This window comes from Momordica charantia (assembly GCF_013281855.1).
Source record: "Momordica charantia cultivar OHB3-1 chromosome 6 unlocalized genomic scaffold, Mcharantia_2.0 BLBB01000006.1, whole genome shotgun sequence".
NCBI lineage: Eukaryota > Viridiplantae > Streptophyta > Magnoliopsida > Cucurbitales > Cucurbitaceae > Momordica > Momordica charantia.
In genome coordinates, this window is record NW_028275164.1 from 9,213,406 (window position 1) to 9,232,790 (window position 19,385).

The window sequence follows — 19,385 nt, forward strand, 5'->3', positions numbered from 1 at the left end:
TTATAAGCGAATCCGAAATCCCTTAGAACTAAAAAAAGAAATAAATAAAAAAGATAAATCCGTAAACCTTCTAATAATCGAATTCCAATTCCTCATCGCTTTCGTTTTCTCCCCCTATTATAACTTCAGTGCTCCGATTCACAGAGCAAAAACAAGACATTGAATAGTGAGTACTGAATACGATCAATTTTCAAAATGCATTCTCCGGCGCTCCTTCTTCCTTATGAACATTACAATGTTCATCAATGTGGCCAGAATTTATCTCCGATTACGGAAACCACCGGCCTCCGCCGGGAGAAACGGTGCCGTGAATGTGATGAACATGAACAGAGCCAAACCGCCGTCGATTTGCAGGAGCACGAGGAACTCCGGTTGCCGTTGAAAAAGCGAAAAGATCTTCGTTGCCAAACCAAAACTGATTCTCCAAAATCTTTTGTGATTCTCCGTGGCAATTGTTTCACAATAAAACTACGACTGCCGGAGTTGAATTGAATTCATTTACTAAATGTAATGTATATAACAATACTGTTCAGTTATTTTTTTTTAATAATATTCTGATCAACTGTTATTTTACTCAATTATAATATTCCATTCAATTATGGTACACCCCACGAATTGTTTGTTTTCAAAATCTAGGTCAAATTTGTGGAAAAAAAATTAAAAAATTTATTCTAACCAGCCACGTGGAATCATTGTAGCCACCGAAAGTTACTTCAAATTAAACCACAAATCACCCATTTTCCAATACCTCTCTGTGGCTATACGTTTTTTCCCCTCTAACAAAGGAAAAAATATATATATTAAATAAGGTTATATTATAAATTAAATTAAAAAATAGTTTAAAATTTTATTTTTTCAAAAATTTAATTTAGTTTTACTTTTTTTAATTTAGTTAAAAATTCAAATATAAGTTTAAAGGGGTAGAATAGATATTTAATATGACTAGATGATGTTATAATTAAGTACCAATCACGTTTTTTAACCTTCACATTTCGTAGGCATGAACATACCTTAATGTATCTAATTAAGTTTAGATTAAACATGCCATTACTCGAACATTCCACTTTCGAGATTTCCCTAGATCGCAATGTAGTCATATAACTTTGTCCCACTTAACCGGTCCAACTAATCACAAGATTCAACCTTTCATGGCACAACTTCTTCCTATATACTCTTAAATGAGATCGTTTTAACCCTTTACAATTATTTACGTCTCGTCTGTTAAACTATGCTCAAATTTATTTTTTTAGAACTTATTGTTACAATGTGAAGGTCTTTTTTGTTTGTATTTATCTAGTTCACTTGCAATTGCAATCAATTTCAGAACACAAATCATCCATGCAATTTCTGTAGAATAAAGGTTTCAGACATTGCAAATCATTTTCTGTAATCAGTTTCTTCATCACTATTTCCCTTGCAGTTTCTGTTCTGGTCTCTCATCGCATTTCATCTATGGCTACCAAGCTCTCCTTCTCATTCATTCCCGAGTTTCCTCTTCCACCGCTTAATTTCCAGAAACCGTTTCGTACTCAAAAGCCACCTCTCGTTGGCCTTCCGCCGCCGTGTTCATCTTCCGAGAATCAGTTCCGCAAAGGCTGCAGAGGACGCTCACCACCTATTCGTGCAATCAATCAGCAAGTTGTTCAGTCTCCAAGTTCAGATTCGATCCGCGAGTCGAAATCTAGTCCCCTTGCATCTTCCAAACTCGTCCTCGTCGTCGGCGGCTCCGGCGGTGTCGGTAGGTTCTATCTATATTTTCCTTTGCATCTTTCCGTACAATCTATGTGAATCTCATCGTGAATCTCCCTTGAAATTGAGTGTATTTTGAGCTATTGATTGCAGTTCTTGTTAGTTCTTCAAGGAAACGGTACTGCTGTAATTCTTGTGAAGTTCAGAGCTCTCAATTTAACGATTTATTTCATGTTGGGATTGCGAGGTGGAGGAATTCTTCTGTCCACTCGGTGATTTGTTTTCTCGGTTTGATGTTTTCACTTTCTTTTATAGGACAGTTGGTGGCAGCATCTTTGCTTGACCGAAATGTCAAATTACGGCTGTTACTGCGAGACCCGGAGAAAGCAAATACATTGTTTGGTGAACAAGATGAAGATTTGTTACAGGTACCATGGTCTGTCTTAGTTATGCAAGGTCGTGGCATGAAGCTTACGGTTTCATGGTCTATTTCATTCGGTTGTGTGTAGCATATGGAGAGGAATAGGTGCTTTTAGGTCCTTGTTGCTAAACAAGAGAACGGATTGTTGTGCTTGGTCGATTGGCTTCAATGTCAATCACCATATTCTCAGGTATACTTTGTCGTTACAGAGAGTTTTAACTTTGACAGGTACGCAAAGGGGATACAAGGAACCCAGAAGATCTTGATCCATCTATATTTGAGGTCTGTGATCTAGATTAGATGCATTATCAGTTTATCACAGTTATATTTTGTTTCAAATTCTCTGCTAATGCTTTAATTGAAGGAAACTTCTGAATTCATTTGATTATTGTTGGGCACCCCAATGCTTTGGCACAGGTCTGCACCACATAAAATTATCAGTTTTTATTCACTCGGGATCCTTTTATATTACTGTACTAACCTTGCATGAAAGTTTACTTTTAGTTCACTTCTCCCTCGGCTCCTCTCATGAGGAAGCATCTTTTGGCGTAGGATGAATCATTCTTCCTCATGCATAGTGAAAAGTAGCTCATTCCTCTTGTCTAAGAGAAATAAAAGAGGTAGAGAGAGAGGTCGTTAAGGGAGGGAAGATTGCCTCTTTACTCATGTAGAGGAGATATCCTCAGGAGAGAGTATAGGCGAGTGGGAGAAGCGAGGTGACAGTTGACATTGGAGTTTGGCAATGGTGTGGTGGTGGGTTGGGTTAGCTCAACTAATAGTTTCTTTATGTGCAGGACTTGAAAGGAGAGAAATGGGAGAACTTTTCAAGCCTCAATTGAGTTTTTCAGTCTTTGAGATGGATTTACCTTTTGGCTTCTTTATTATTACCAGTTGTTATGAAATGTGAGATAAAGGAGGAATGTAAAATTAAAGAAAAGAAATCTTGATAACTCACAAGTTCTAGATGAAATATCCTTGCCAAAAAATAAAAAATAAAAAAAATTCAGGAGTTGAAGAGAAAAATCACTACAATGAAAAACAGTAGAAGAAAATTCATATGGTGGCTTCCAATATCACAACATAAATCTCATCGAAGGCTGTAATCTTAAATAATAGGCGTTGTTCTTACACCCCCAACAAGGTCAATGTTGGGCTATGATCCCAGGCTTATCAGTTCGCTTCCTCTAATATCACCATGAACTTTAGTTTTTACTCACTATAAAAGTTCTTCCATGGGCTTTTTGATCAGACTATAAATAATCTAGGACATGCATCTTTCCACCTATCATGAGGGAGTTCAGAGTTTTACTTTTGCTATTTAACTTCGTAACTTGCAAATTTATAAATTTTTATCAGTTTCCTTCTTGAGTTAGATTGGAATAAAATAAGTAGTCCTCTTTTTGGGTTGTAATGGTTTTGTTTTGGTTTTTAGTTTTTAGTTTTGATTTTTTATAATAATAATTTATTTTTTGTAGAAGTAACTGTCTATTAATTGGTGTGATTGTTGTTTCATATTAAAAACAAATTAAAGCCGAACTTTTTGGTAGTATAAATTGTTTAAAAATTTAAATCTCTGTTTTATTTTATTTGATAATCATCTGCAGGGTGTCACACATGTGATTTGTTGCACAGGAACAACAGCCTTTCCTTCCAGGCGATGGGATGGGGATAACACTCCTGAAAGAGTAGGTTAGATTATGCTAACTGTTAGTATCAGATTTCAGATGTTACATTTTAATGTTATGTGGAGTTGTGGTTTGGCTAAAAACCTAAAACTACAGATCTTAAGTAAATCTCTACTTCTTTTTCCACAACATTGTTGAAATCAAAGTAACATCATACCGCATTGTTAGTTCTATTTTTCCAGAAGATAGTTGCACATGAACAGATATGCTTAAGCACACTTCTCACATCAATCATGCCTATGCTTCTCAGCAGTCAGCACTTTCTGACTATGCCCTTGTAATTGTAGATTGGGAGGGTGTGAGAAACCTTATATCAGCACTTCCTCGATCAGTAAAGAGAGTAGTTCTTGTTTCATCAATAGGTGTAACCAAATTCAATGAGTTGCCATGGAGGTAGGTCAATTTATTTCTACAAAGCAGTGTTTTGTGGGAAGGAATTGAAGAAACCTGTTATAAGTTGTCAAATAATTTTATTGTGAATAATGATTCCTCTTGAAAATAGTAATGACTAGTGTGGATTTTGCTTAAGCTGATTTCTTCTTTGAAGCACAATCTGCATTACTTATTTGGAGGGATAAATTTTAGGTTACAATAACTTATGTAACCATAAACTCTTACAATGTGTTCTCGTTTATCATATTGATGTTTGTTCCTTTAGAATGTTCAATCATACATATAGCTGCTGTTTTAAATTGTTTTTATGTTTACAATATCTATCATCTCATTGCTCTCAGTACTGAACATATTATATAGTACAATGCATCCTGATCCAGTGATCTTAATAGCAAAAGTTCAGTGAGACTGATAATTGCGACGCACAAACTTCTGCTTGTTAAATTACTTAATTATTTATATTGCTTAGCAGAAGGCGTAGCATTATGTCACAGAGTTACCATTTATTGCAATTATGTGTTTAAAACTTGAAATTTTTTGTAGAAAGTAGAGGAGTCTCCATCACTGCTGGTTTTTTAAAGAGGAGTCTCTATCACCGTTGGTTTTTTAAAGAGGAGTCCCTCAATTAAGATAGACACAGAATTTTAAGGTTAAAATAAAGTGTATAAACTATGCTTCAATCCACTAATTGGTCCTTTTTTTGCCTTCATAATTTTGGTAGCATTATGAATCTTTTTGGTGTTCTCAAATACAAAAAGCAAGGGGAGGATTTTCTTCGTGACTCAGGTCTTCCATTTACGATAATCAGGTCTGCGTAGTTCGCATGAACTTTTCATTCTACTTAAGCTAATGGATTTGTGTTTTGTTGCTAGACATTTTAATACAATTTTTCAATATTGAGCTGACTCTCTTGCTCCTTCATGTATAAATATGTGTGTTCCAGAGCTGGTAGGTTGACTGATGGACCATACACCTCGTATGATCTCAATACTTTGCTCAAAGCTACAGCAGGACAACGACGTGGTGTCATCCTTGGTCAAGGTACAAATATAAAAATGACATGTTGCATTGCTTCTCTATAGAATCAAGAATGGTATGAAGAACCCATTGTCCTTCCTCTGGTGTAGTTTCGTTATCCATAATTATATTTACCAATTATAGATCCTATGGCCTCATTTCACTACTTTTTGCTGATTTTAATAGCTTGCAAAGAAGAGAAAATATTGTAAAACAAAATCATTAAAAAAGTTTTGAACCAAGTAGCCAGATGCTCTGTAAAATTATCAGAGAACTAAATTAGTCACTGTGATGGTTAACGAGGAACATAAAAAGGTAATATCTTCTTATCATGAACTGAATGAGTAAAAAATATTTTTACGAAGGAATAAAGCATTCAGTGGGGTGCAGTTTGGGGCTGGGTGCTTATATCTTAATCATGTTTTTTTTTTCTCTTTCTCTGTTTCTGTTAATGAAGCATTGATACTTTAGATATGATATTCTGTCATATCAATATGATAAGACTTGTTTGGCACTTAAACTATCGGTTAGCTCTTTTATAACTTTGGATAAGTCACAATTTGAGCAGATAGGAATAGGCAGATTTTTTTTTTAATAAGAAAAATTTTCATTGATGGTATCAAATTACAAAAGGAATAGGCAGATCTGACCAGATATATTTTGAATGGAGAGGCTCGAGCCTTTTCTTTCAAGTGTATAACTAAGACAAATATTTGGTCTTTGAATTTTCTTTTCATCTAAAGACATTGGATCATATTCAAACACTTTCCCATTAACATACTTCCATATAATATATACCCATCATCGTATTCTCGTTCCGTGCTTCTTAGGTAACATAATCAAATTCGCATTGAAATTATGCCCCTTTTTTCCTCTCGTGGATCTCAGGTGACAAACTTGTTGGAGAGGCCAGCAGGATTGTGGTTGCTGAAGCCTGCATACAGGCTCTGGACATTGATTTCACAGAAGGACAGGCTTACGAAATTAACTCAGTTGAGGTAAGCTTCTGAGATGGCTGCAGTTCATGACTTTGAGAATGAAGGCCTGTTTGAGAAACTTTTTCTAAAATAGTTTTCTGTTTTTTTAAGATAAGAATTCAGTTACATGTTTGGGTACTTCTTATGAAAAAAGTCATTTCTCTTAATTTCCTGTATTATTTTTTGGTTTAAATACTATTTTGGTACCCATAATTTTGGTCTTGGTTCATTTTGATCCCAGTACCTTTTTAACATCCGTTTTGTTCTTTGTTCTTTCAATTTTTGTTCATTTTAGTCCCTGTAATTTCAAAATGTTCGGTTTGGGCACCTTTATTTTTATTTTTATCTCATTTCTTCCGATCACAATTTTAATATCACATTTCACTCAAACCATCATGGGATGGCTTAAGTGGTCAATAACGGCCTTTGTAAATAATAAAGGACTTAGAGGGAATGAGTTCAAATCATGGTGGCCACCTACCTGAGGTGCGCGCAAGCTGGTTCGGACACACGGATTCCAAAAAAAAAATCACATTTCACTCACTAAATTTTTCAAAACGTAGTCATACTACAAGACTTCACCGTGTTTGAAAGTTGTGTTAAAATTTTGCAAGGAGGGACTAAATTGATCATGACAATTTTTTAAAAGTATAAGGATCAAAACAGATGTCTTGACTACAAGGATTAAAATGAACAAAGTTGAAATTATAGGAATCGAAATGAACGTTTTAAAAGTTGAAGGACCAAATTGAACTAAAGCAAAATTAGGACCAAAATCTTGAACTTTATTTTTCATGCACAACTTATTTTTTAGAAGAAACAAAATTGTTATTTTTTTCAAAAACCATGAATTCTTGAATGGTTGTCCTAATACTTTACAAGTCACTTAAACAGTTTTGACAACGAAACTAGCATTGATTTCTAAACTGTTTTGTAATTATCAGTTAGGTCTTATTTTTTTGAATTGAAGTACCAGTACGTTTGTGAGTCGGGACTCATTTTGAGGGGCTAGTTTTTGTTTGCCGTAGCATTTTTATTTTCTTTCACATTTCTTTCAAACCGTCAAGTCTTGATAAGCGCTCTCTCTCTAATCCCAAAGATAATAGAGGATCCTAATTTTTTTTATTGGAATTTATGCAGGGGGAAGGACCTGGAAATGATCCTCAAAAATGGAGTGAACTCTTCAAAGCTGCTCAGACATAACAGTGTTTTCTTCATCATCATCTCACTTTCTACTGTAAAATGTATATATCAGTCTCCACTTCTCATTTGAGATTTGCTTCTCTTTCACTTCTAAATGTAATGGCAAAAGTCAAAATAGATTTTTGTTCATAATTCATAAACTGTATAATATGATACAAAACTCAATTTGTGATGAGGAAGAGGGGAGGATTCGATTATTTTTTTTAGTACAACATGGGATTTGATTTCATGTCCTTTTCGTGCCTTTTTTTGGTCAAAGACGAGTGTCAATTATTGTTGAGTTAAGTTCATGTTGGTTGGAGGATTGGATTATGTAATTGAAATTTCATGCTTTTATTCAACAAAGGCAAAGCCAGTCCTCATCAAGCCTATAATTATTTTGAGTGCCCTACGAAAATATTGATCAAATCCATTTGATAACTATTTTATTTTTAGTTAATTTTTGAAAATTACGCTCATAAACATTACTTCTATTTTCTTGTTTTTTTTAGGTTTTTATTTATTTTTGTAATAATTTTTAAATCTAAACCATAATTTGAAAACTAAAAAAAAAATAAAATAGAAAATTAAAAATAAAATAGTTATCAATGGAATTTTAATGAGTTTAGATCCTGATTTCTTCAAAGTCAATTTGGCATCACTTCTATTTCTTATTTCCTATTTCATCTTTTTTTTAATAAAGAAAAATATAATTGCATTAATAATTTATTTATTTAAAAATATAAATAGAGATTTATTTCCTATTTCATTTTTTTTAATAAAGAAAAATAGAATTACATTAATAATTTATTTATTTGAAAATATAAATAGAAATGCATCTCGTAATTATTTTTTATTTCTTATTTTTCAAAATTTTAAATTAAAAAAACAAAAATTTTATATGATAAATTGATAATCAATTTTTAAAATCAAACATTCAAACTACAAGTCTTTTTTATTCACGTTACGAAAAAAATCGAAAAAAAAAAACAAGATACTTGGATTTTGTTATTTCTAATTTTAGAAAAGTTTTTAAAAATGAAAACAAGAAACATACAGATACTTATATTTCTCCAAAACTGAAAAGGAGAATGAAAATGATAACGTTAACAAATCCGCCCTCAATTACTGCTCAACTGCATCCAACTACTAAAAAATAACACAGCAAAATTTGAGCTAGGTCTAATTTACAGGTTACATAGTTATATTATAACTTCTCACAATACTCTACACCAATTCACTTTACAAGTCTAAAGTATATTTCTAAGAAGCAAAAATAAGAGAGCCAAAAGCATCAGCAAGGAAGAGCACCAAGACTAACATCAGGTTTTGATCAAGTCCCCAACAAATTCACCTCTTTTATCCCAAGGTCGATGCTCGTAAGACTTCCCAACCATGCTGCGTTTTTTGTTTATCGTACCGTCTTCACAGCAGTACTCGGGAAAGTACTCCAGAAATCTTTTGCTTCCGAGCTCGTCGACGCCATTGAACAGGAAGTTTCTCAGCAAATCCTAATGGTTAGATGCAAAGTGAGAGAATGAATCTTGAACGATGCAAGAATATTGACAGTTTTCGTGTTTGTTACCTTTGCAAGTGCCTCCCCGATTAATCTCTTTAGAAGACCGTGTCCCGGATCCTATTTTGCAAATGTTACATTGAGAACGTCAGCAGACATTCGAACAAAAGAGAGAGTTAGATGAAGTTGTGTAGAGAAAAACGAGACTCATAATTAGTCATAAATAATCTTGCAGCTCTAGCTTTGAGGAAACTACCAAAAAGAATAAAAATGACTCCCAAAGTTCAAGTCTCAGTAGCTATCTAGCTAAGTTATGGAAACATCCATCTGACCAACGCTTCTCCCTCGATCTTAAGAGCTAAGTCGAAAAATTTTTGAAAAACAGAAACATAATAAAAGGAGAGAGGAAGAGATGCATAGTATGAAAACGATAACCACCTTTTCTACCCTCCATGACAGGTACCTATGCTGCGCTTCTCGATTAACCATAAGTCGAGACGGGTTCGTTTCCTCCCTAGCATTGTTCATGAGCTCAAGCCATGCCTAGAAATAAATTGAAACTTTTCGGTGACATTATTGAAATAAGATTAGATATGTTCTACTTAAGATAATCTTCCAAATACCTATAAAGCTTGAATTCAGTAGCAACTTAGTTAATTTCATCTACCTTGTAATAATCCACGAATGCAGAAAATAATATGTCGTACTTGGACCTGGTTGAGGGAAACTTAGTCCATATCACGATCGGTGAGAAAAATTTCAAAGATTCGCTTGTAAGCTTTCCGCCCCACGGTAAGAGCTGCAGGAAGTCTGTTTTCAGTAATCATAGCATCAAATTTAGAATGGACTATACCAAACGTCATACAAGAAATATAACTAATGTTGTACAAAGAAACATTCACCTCAGCATATTTAGTTCCAAGATGCAATAAGCTTTCATAGTATTTCTCTTTATAATCTCTTTGGCTGATGACATCATGCAAAGGATTGAGATCCCTGCAAAAAATCTAGTTAGTGTTCCGAGCGGACGTAAATCGTATGCAATGTAGGTTCTAGCAAGAACAAGAGCTTTAGTCAATAATTTAGGCTAAGAGAATGTACGGTCTGCTTTAAGACCTGAGCTCGATTTCGGTTTCTAAAAAACCTACTTAAAGGATCAATCCTAATCTTTTTCATGGTCATTCATCTCTTATCAAAGTTAACAAATACTCAAGAAAACTCGCTAAACCAGAAGGCGCGATGTCCACCTTCTTTCAACCATGTATCTTACTAAGCCTGTCGAGTGTGGGAGAACTACAATATCTATGAATAGATAGGTGGCAGATAAGAAACAGACGGATTTAAGCAGTTTGGTTCCCATGATGCCATGATAGACGATGTGATGATTTATGTAGACTTTCGTACATCGGAACTCATACAAATAATGAAAGACTATGTATTCTATAGGTTACTTTCTCCTATCAAACTCCAGAAGTTCAAAGAAGCTTACAGGACTACTATACTTGAACTTGCAGCAGAGAAAATATTTGCACAAAATATGGGAACATCAAATTCTGGTTTTGGGAATACAGCAAAATCCAAGACCTACACCATAAATGAAGAGAAACAATTCTTAGAAAATGAGCATAGATACTAAATATGCTTACCAAACTTGTACCTACACAGGTTTTGAAGTGAATTTTGAGCAGTTTAAGGCTTTCAATTTACATACCAGAGAAAAAAGATACAAAAGGTTTTAAGTTTTATGTTCGAGATAGCTACATAAACTGCGATCAAGAAATTTGTTGAAAGCTGGTTCAAATTATTCTAAAACCTCATAAGCATCAGTAATAATTCTTATAATGAGTTTCTACAATGGCTTTATTAAAATTTAACTAGGAGCAGAGATTATTCTGAAACCTCATAAGCAGTGATACTAATTCTCTTGAAAGTCATTTTTCAACTATATGAAGGGCGAGTTTGACAAGATTTTGGGGAGTTTTGGTGTTAGGTCACATGGTAAAAGTAGTTTCAATAATATTGGTGCGGAGAAACACGTAGGAATTATTGGTTCCTAAGGTAGGTGACCATCAATGAAAAGTTTGTTTCTTATTAAAAAAAAAAAAGTGCTCGTATAAAAAGTGTTTCACCTAAAAGGAACACTCTAAATGAAGCACGGCAAATAAAATTCTTCCCAGGAAGATTGAAGTATGAAGTAAAACCTGCATTGCTTCACTCTCAATATTCAAACTGCGAAGAAGTCTGATCTTTGGAGCTTGAAAAGATAACATTTGAAGCTTGGCTTTTTTGTCCATGGAAATCATGGAATTATATTTTTCCTGCAAGATAAAAATAGTTATATTGTTACGATGGTAGAAATAATGATTAGTATCTGACTTCATACCATTCGAAAAGATTTTATTAGTAGGGGTTTAAAAACTTTAACCAAATACACTTCAAGAATTGCAACAACTAAGAAAAAAAGATATGCGGAAGTTATATAGAAAAATATAAATAACAAACTGTTATAAACTAGCATGGAAAGATTTACAAAAACTCATAAGAAAAAGAGACCAATCTGACAATCTCTTGAGCAAGAAGAGTGCAAGTTTGAAGAAATAGAAACATGAATAGGGAATAAACAATTGAGATTTTTTTAAACATAAAATGATAATAACTAAAAAAGAAAAAGAAAGGTTAAATTACAAATTTAGTTGATGATTCAAGTTACTCCAAAAGTTTCAGTTACATCAGACCAAAGGACCAATGTTGAGACAAGCCCCGAGTTGGACTCATCCCACAGTCTTCTCCCTCACCCAATGGCGAGGTGTGGCACGTTACATCCGACCTAGGGCACGGAGCTAGCTGCCGAGCAGCACGTTCGCTGGCCAAGCAGCCGCACACTTGTGGCACCTCAGCCGCCAACATGATGCCTCTTGCATGCCTCGCCAATCTTATTTAGGCCATATTATTAATACCATTATCAGTGTGACAGGTCTAATTTACAAATATTGGCTGATTTAGCATGACAAATGATAAAATGATGCAAAAGACACATTATTTTGTCACAAGTTAAGAACTCATAACACTTTGCTAGAATGAGTCAACGCTAGTCTGAGTCTTCCATTAAAAGATTAAACAATGAGAAGTAGAACTCCCAATGGGACAGGTCAAGTTGCTAAGGATTTGGAGTCTCCTGGCCATCCTGACTTAGAGGTATCAAGTTCGAACTTTTTGGTGAGGTTAGTACCCGGTGCCTCTGGTCATAGGAGAGCAAAGCTCCTAACTCCTAATTATAAAAAGAAAACTGATCTAAAGCAACAAATCCATAAACCTCTTTGCACAGAACCAAATCCATAAACCTCTTTGCACAGAACCAATAAGAACCCTTGACAGAGAAATGCCCTGAAAAAACCTCATTGTTCAACAACTCATAGTAGAACAGAGGGGAAGAAGTTTAGGTTACAACAAACACAGCAGAAACCATCCCTATTCTCACAAATACACTATTCAACATAGAAAATACCAATCTGAAGAACACTATTCAACAGAGAAAATACCAATCTAAAGAGAAGAACAGCCAATTTGTTGAAGCATTTCCAAACTAGATTAGAGAATTAGCTCAAGTGAAGCATAATCAGAAAACCCAAATCCAGAACTAATTGGATTAGATACCCATTACCTGCAAAGGGGTGGGGCAGAGATGGGTATGGAGTTTGGTTTCATCCAAAGCGAATTGAACGAATTTCTGATACGAAATTGCAGAGACTGGGACGAACGAAGCTCTTCTGCACTTGTTTTTGCCACTACAGTTGCTTGAAAATGGTGGAGAGTTGAAGGGAGAGCAGAAGGACAAACGAGAACATGAATCCATGGCGGAAAAGCTTCAACCGAAGATTGAGTTGCAGCATTTGCGTTGCCAAAATCCCATTTTCTGTCGATAGATTGTTGGGGTTTTTGAGGTGGTTTTGTGGTGGATTCTGTGATCGACCCACGTTGGGAAAATGGTGAAATTGAGCAAAATGTTTGTTTCTAGCGAGTGTTATATCCAATAAGGAGTTTTCATGGCTATGGAGGAAATCTACCTTTTTTTTTTTTTGCTTTGATTTTTCTCTTCAAATTTTGACAGAGGATAAGTAGGAATGGGATTCTCTGCGTGTTTTTCACCTTTTATCTTTTGGACAAGACAAGAATCTGGATAGAATTATTTTAGGATTTTTTTTTTTAAAAGGATTTTAGGACTAGATTTCGCTTAGATGTTTGAGCTTTTAATATTATTTCATTTCGATTTAAATATTATTTTGGTTGGGTGCTTCTGACTTTTTTATCTAGCTTTTCTTCATTTTAAAGCTTTATAAACTTTATTTTCTAAATCTTTTTTTTTTTTACTTTTGTTGTCTGCTTTGTTATTCTACTTTTTAAAAATGGATCAATTTCAAATCTTATCTGTAAATTTTTTTTTAATGATTGATGATATATCGATGACATAAGTTATATTTAGGTTGGCTTTAAATAATTTATATACATTGAAAATTAATCCTAAATACAAATTTATGACTAATTTCAATAAATTTAGTGAGTGAAGTGTTACTAGAAGTGATCAATCATACCTAGAAAACTGATTCGAGTGATGAAAACCAACTAAATCGATGTCGGTAGATTGGTTTAAAGAAGAATCAAAGGAAAATTCGATTAATCGGTTGATCGCTCATCCAATATAAAAGAAAATGACCAACTAACCGATTTGTTAATAAAAAAACTGCAATTTGCACCTACTACATCATTCACGTATTCATGTGAATGCTGATAAAAAAAAAATCTACTATTATGGGAATACCATACTCCCTTTTACTTATACAATCAATGGAATGAATGAACCACGCATCATTTTCAATACAATGCTGATGCTATAAGAAATGGATCGAAGAAAGAATGATTCTCCTGCCATAAATTTTCTGCGGTATTTTAATATTATTTTTTTTCTTTTTACACTTCTGTTTGCCTATTTGATATCCATATTTCTTTTACTTTCTATATTTGTTTAAACTTTTTTCTCCCTCCTCTTTTTTCTTTCACAAATTTTCTTCTTTCTCCTGTTTCCGCGCTTTCATTTCTTCTTTCATCTCTCTCCCTCTTCTTCATCTCTAATTCTCCCTCTCACGTTTCTGCATTTCAATCACACAGCCAGAACATGCACGAATCTTCCTTCAGCATATACCAAAAACTAATCAAGACTGACCGACCAAATTATAGGTCGATTAGTCGATCTGTACAAAGGTAAGAAAATATAAGTTTTCGACTGATAAAAATTTAATGGTAAGTTTTTGGCGCACAACAATTTTGTGCGCCAAAAACCGACATTGATCAGCCAATGAACACGTCAAGTGTTATGTTAAAATTATAATGGAAATAAATAATTAAATTCATTTGTATGTAATATATATCTATGTTAGGTTTTATTAAATTATTTAAAAAAAATATATAACAGAGAATAGAATAGAATATTTCAAATTTGAGGCTATGTAAGTAAACATAAATGCTCAAGAAATAATTTGTTATCAAAAAGGATAAATGCCATGAGATAAGAATTACACAGATGATGGTTACCCATAAGAACTGATTAACAATTTGTAAAACATTGTTACTAAATGAGAGAGTTACTAAATGAACCTCAAGGTTCTTTTTATATAAAAAATTTATGTACGAACAAAAGTCAAAATATCAATAAACATAAAAGCTTAAGCAAATAGGTTACCATATACTCCCCTCATTCGTTGGCTTGAAAAATTTGCACTAAATTCTAGTGTGTTTATGTTGGGAAAATTTACTCACCAATAATATTTTTCCCTTACACAGTTCGTCAGTGAAAACTAAGTCACACACAATACTAAGAATAATAGGGAAAGCACAGAAAACGACACAAAGTAATTTATACTGGTTCACCCCAACTATGGGCTACGTCCAATCTTCTGCAACAACGGGTTCTACTATGATTTTGGGATAAATAAAATGGACCTCACAAACGCTCTACAAAGCTCTCTCTAGATGCTACAACAATGACCACCTAGCTTCTAAGTACTACGACAATAGCTACTTAGGAATACATAACGAAAAACCTCACTAACCTCAAGAGAACGGGCTGCCGACAACGCTCTACAAATCAAGTTCTTTTTTCTTCCTCTGCCAACCAAACACCATTGCCGCCACCTTTTTTCTTTTGATGCAACAACACCAAAAGAAAAAGGGTTTTGCAACTTCTCTCGACTGCAACTCAATGTGTGTGCAACAACACTACTCCCATTTTGATGGCAAAGCAAACATATATATATATAAATAAGTGTTTAGCAAAATCCTATTGAAATTGGGCTTAGTTTTGGGCCCAATTAACTTGTTTTGAATCCACAATTACCCAACAATCTCCCACTTGGAGACAAAACAACAATATCGCCTCTCACTGCAACAACAGTGTCCCTCATGACTCAGTTCTGACTGCACCAACAAATTCTAACTGATCAACATCCTCTTGGAACCAACCAAGGTTCAACTCCCACTGCACCGACAGTTTTTAACTTCTTCTTAGCACCAACTAAGGCTCCATCTGTGATTGTCCTGAGACTGAGTAATCATACGTGGTCTTGTCTCCCATACGTTAGAGACACATCCACGTGCTCTAACTCGAACTAAGTGGTCTATGACGCTTCCTTCTTCACTCGCATCCAACGACTCTTGCAGGAAAGCTTTTATACTGATGACTTGGCACTCCCACTCAAGTCCATTGCCACTCTAAAGACTTCACCATCGACCTCAGCACCAACTGTAGTCTTTCTCAATGTACCCTTTCAACTACGCGACTTCATCAGCTCGCTAATCCGTCTGACAACTGGGGCTCAAAACTGACAGTCTGTCGAACACCTCACTGAGTTGTTCCCCTTTTCCCTTTCCTCTACTTCCCAGCTGTTATACTTGAACTGATGGCAGATTCTTCTGATCTGTTCCGACTGTCAATGCTGCTAGTTCTTTCAAGTCTCCTCTTGAACTATCTGCAGCCCTGTGCATAACATGTCTCTCTGATCTTCTGGCAACACCAAACCTCAACACATACACTGAAGCTTTTCTGTGGCCAACAACCACTACCTTGGATCCTCTCATGAGTTTCCTTTTGTTCTCTGGAAACTCACTTCTGTAGCCTTCGTCATCCAGCTTCCCCACTGATATCAAAGTTATCCTGAAATTGGGTACATATCTGACATCATGCAGTATTAACTTAGTCCCACTGTCAGTCCTCAGATGCACATCTTCAATTCCTCTGATCTTAGAGAGTTTCTCATTTCCCATCCTCACCTCGCCATGATTTCCTGCAGTAAAGGACGTGAACCAACTCCTGTCTGAAGCTACATGCACCGAAACTGCACTGTCCACTACCCACTCTGATGACCGGTCTACATGTGTTTTGTTACATTCAATACAAGCTAACACCTCCGTTGACACGTAATATAGAGTGTCCTCACTTTCCTAATCCTCTTTAAACTTCCTGCAGTGTTTCTTGAAGTGGCCCTTCTTATGACAGTAAAAACATTCAACTTCTCCACTGGAACTCTCACTACCCCTATTATTCCTATGTTGCTGCTTCCCGTTGTACTTCATCTTGCTCTCCCCCTTAAACTGAGCTACCAAAGCTGATTCAATCCCATTTTCTGCCCCTGAAGTAGTTACAAACATTTTTCCTTTTCTCCACGCTTCCTCAGATAAGGCGGCATCACAAATAGTTGAAAATTTCAAGCTATTTTCTCCTAGCGAATTCGATACCGCGGTCTTCATCGTCTCCCAACTGTCAGGCAAATACGTCAACAGCCTCATAGCTTTCACCTCCTCCTCAATCTTGACACTCATCCTTTCTAATTTGTTCAAGATATCGGTGAGCTCATTAATGTGGGAATTCACCGAGGTTCCCTCCTCCATGTGGATGTTAAAATACTTCGTCCATAGAAATATTTTTGTATTGGCAGAAGGTTTTTCATACCAGTCTTGCAAGGCCTTCAACAACTCTTTTGCAGTCGTCTCTTTCGCCACGAGACTGCATACCCCATTGATAATGCCATTTTGATATTTGCAACGGTTTGCTCGTCCATCTCATTCCAAGCTTTGTCTGTCATATCCGCTGGTCTCTCCCCCAAAGTCTTGTGTATCTTCTTGCACGTAAGAAGATCCTTTACTTGCATCTTCCAAAAACTGAAATTCTCTCTACTGAACTTCAGAACTCCTTCATAGTAATGGTGTGCTTGATATTTGTCTCCCATGACTCTGAAAACCTAGATCTGATATCATTTATTGGGAAAATTTACTCACCAATAATATTTTCCCTTTCCACAGTTCGTCAGTGAAAACTAAGTCACACACAATACTAAGAATAATGGGGAAAGCACAGAAAACGACACAAGCAATTTATAATGGTTCACCCCAACTATGGACTACGTCTAGTCTTCCGCAACAATGGGTTCTACTATGATTTTGGGATAAATACAATGGACCTCACAAACGCTCTACAAAGCTCTCTCTAGATGCTACAACAATGGCCACCTAGCTTCTAAGCATTATGACAATAGCTACTTAGGAATACATAATCAAAAACCTCACTAACCTCAAGATAACGGGCTGCCGACAACGCTCTACAGATCAAGTTCTCTTTTCTTCCTCTACCAACCAAACACCACTATTGCCACCTTTTTTCTTTTGATGCAACAACACCAAAAAAAAGGGTTTTGCAACTTCTCTCGGCCGCAGCTCAACGTGTGTGCAACAACACTACTCCCATTTTGATGGCAAAGCAAACATATATATGTATATAAGTGTTTAGCAAAAACCTATTGAAATTGGGCCTTAGTTCTAGGCCTAATTAGCTTGTTTTGAATCCACAATTACCCAACAGTTTAAGACATACTAATGTAAATAAGAAAACTGTACGTTTACAATTTTAAGGTTTCGAAGGCGACGAATTCTAAAGACTTTGCCAGCAACTTTATTGAGGCCAAGTCCCAAGCTGAGATTGTACCTCTTCCATGCCCTTCTCACAATCTCTGAACTGTCAATATAAGAAGGAACAAGAACAGCAGTCACGGCGTCACTGAACCATTCCTCTTTTTGTGTACAGTTCTTCAACCCCCAAGCCTCTACAGCAAGCCTGAATTGTATTCCAATTTCAAAACTTCAGAATTACATATAACAACCATGGAGTTTCTCATGCTAATTCAATTTCACTTCAGATATCTTGATGTCTTACCTTGTCGTTACCCCGAGACGGCTGTGCCTCGCAATCATGTTGTCAAGACCTTCCTCGAAAAGCAGATCGAGAGCTGCTCTTAGTCCATACAAGAGCTGGATGGAAGAAGTGTATGGCTAGTATGTGCCCAATTTGTAGAATTTGAGGTAGTCTTTCCAGTCAAAGAAAACATTAACTGATGTTGAAGTTTTGGATGCTTCCAATGCTTTGGGGCTGGCACATACAATTCCAATTCCTGTAGGGAGAGCCAGAGCTTTCTGGGACCCGATTAGAGCCACATTGACTGCTCATTCATCCATCCAAAAATCAAGAGCACATATTGACGACACTCCGTCGACTAAGAAAAGAGCAGGATCATTGTACCTACCTATATTTAGTAGAGAAAGAGGAAAGTGATTAATAATGCATAGTGTTAGATTACTACTAAATCCAAAAATTTAAGTTGATAGGTTATGGTATGTTTAAAAATTTATTCGTATTCTTAATGCATAGGCAAAATATGTTAAATTACAAATTTGGTCTCTAAGCTTTAAGAGTTGTAACAAATGAGTTCCTCAACTCTAAAAAATGTCTAGTAGGACCGCAAACTTTCAATGCTCTGACTAATAGATTCTGAGACTTTAAAAAGTGTTTAATAAGTCTATGAACTTAGAATTTTGCGTCCAATAGGTCTTTGAACTTTAGTCCCTCATAAATCAGGGATCTATTTGACAAAACAGAGAGACCTATTAGACATTAACTACAATGTTGAAAGTTTAAAAACCTATTAAACATAACTTTGAAAGTTTATCGACCAAAATTATAATTTAATATGTGACTGTTCTTACCGAGTAGGAACGCAAGTCGTTGGTGACACCGGTGGCTGTCTCATTATGGACAATGCAAATTGCATTGATTGTGTGTGCAACGTCAGCTACAAGCTTCGATTCCAGAACATCAAGATCGGCACCTTGGCCCCATTCACTCTTGACAATATCAATGTTGAAATTAAGACACTGCTGCTGATTAATCCAAAGGAGGCTGAACTAGCCAATCAGAAAGGACACAATCCTATCCCCAAGAGACAGTGTGTTTGTAAGAGCACTTTACCAAATACTTATGACTTATATTTCTCAAAATTGAGAATGAGAAACAAGAAATGATAAGGTTAGCAAATCAGCTCTCAATTACTACTCAACTGCATCCAACTACTAAAAAATAACTCACCAAAATTTGAGCTCGTTCGAATTTACAGGTTACATAGTTATAA

The 19,385-nt window shown here is 35.5% G+C and overlaps 2 protein-coding genes and 1 pseudogene across 3 annotated transcripts; 1 reads left to right on the forward strand and 2 right to left on the reverse strand.

Annotated features, from left to right (window-relative positions):
* The first annotated feature begins 1,249 nt into the window (after positions 1 to 1,249).
* On the forward strand, positions 1,250 to 7,614 carry LOC111021641 (NAD(P)-binding Rossmann-fold superfamily protein). Its single transcript, XM_022298664.2, has 9 exons — positions 1,250 to 1,738; positions 2,005 to 2,117; positions 2,339 to 2,392; positions 3,715 to 3,799; positions 4,083 to 4,188; positions 4,910 to 4,996; positions 5,132 to 5,229; positions 6,094 to 6,203; positions 7,323 to 7,614. Exons 1-9 carry the CDS (start codon positions 1,453 to 1,455, stop codon positions 7,383 to 7,385), a joined length of 1,002 nt encoding a protein of 333 aa, XP_022154356.1. The 5' UTR covers positions 1,250 to 1,452; the 3' UTR covers positions 7,386 to 7,614.
* Positions 7,615 to 8,462: 848 nt separating this feature from the next.
* HY2 (phytochromobilin:ferredoxin oxidoreductase, chloroplast / phytochromobilin synthase (HY2)) lies at positions 8,463 to 12,974 on the reverse strand. Its single transcript, XM_022298678.2, has 8 exons — positions 12,542 to 12,974; positions 11,082 to 11,198; positions 10,370 to 10,464; positions 9,783 to 9,876; positions 9,548 to 9,679; positions 9,319 to 9,423; positions 8,950 to 9,000; positions 8,463 to 8,875 (listed from the first exon to the last, which is right to left on the reverse strand). The coding sequence occupies exons 1-8, from the start codon at positions 12,731 to 12,733 to the stop codon at positions 8,687 to 8,689; spliced, it is 975 nt and encodes a 324-aa protein (XP_022154370.1). The 5' UTR covers positions 12,734 to 12,974; the 3' UTR covers positions 8,463 to 8,686.
* A 1,789-nt stretch (positions 12,975 to 14,763) lies between these two features.
* LOC111021629 (serine--glyoxylate aminotransferase-like) lies at positions 14,764 to 19,319 on the reverse strand (annotated as a pseudogene). The gene is made up of 5 exons (XR_015791199.1): positions 19,315 to 19,319; positions 18,964 to 19,219; positions 18,680 to 18,689; positions 18,137 to 18,503; positions 14,764 to 18,037 (listed from the first exon to the last, which is right to left on the reverse strand). The product of XR_015791199.1 is annotated as a serine--glyoxylate aminotransferase-like (transcript).
* Between the last annotated feature and the right edge of the window lie 66 nt (positions 19,320 to 19,385).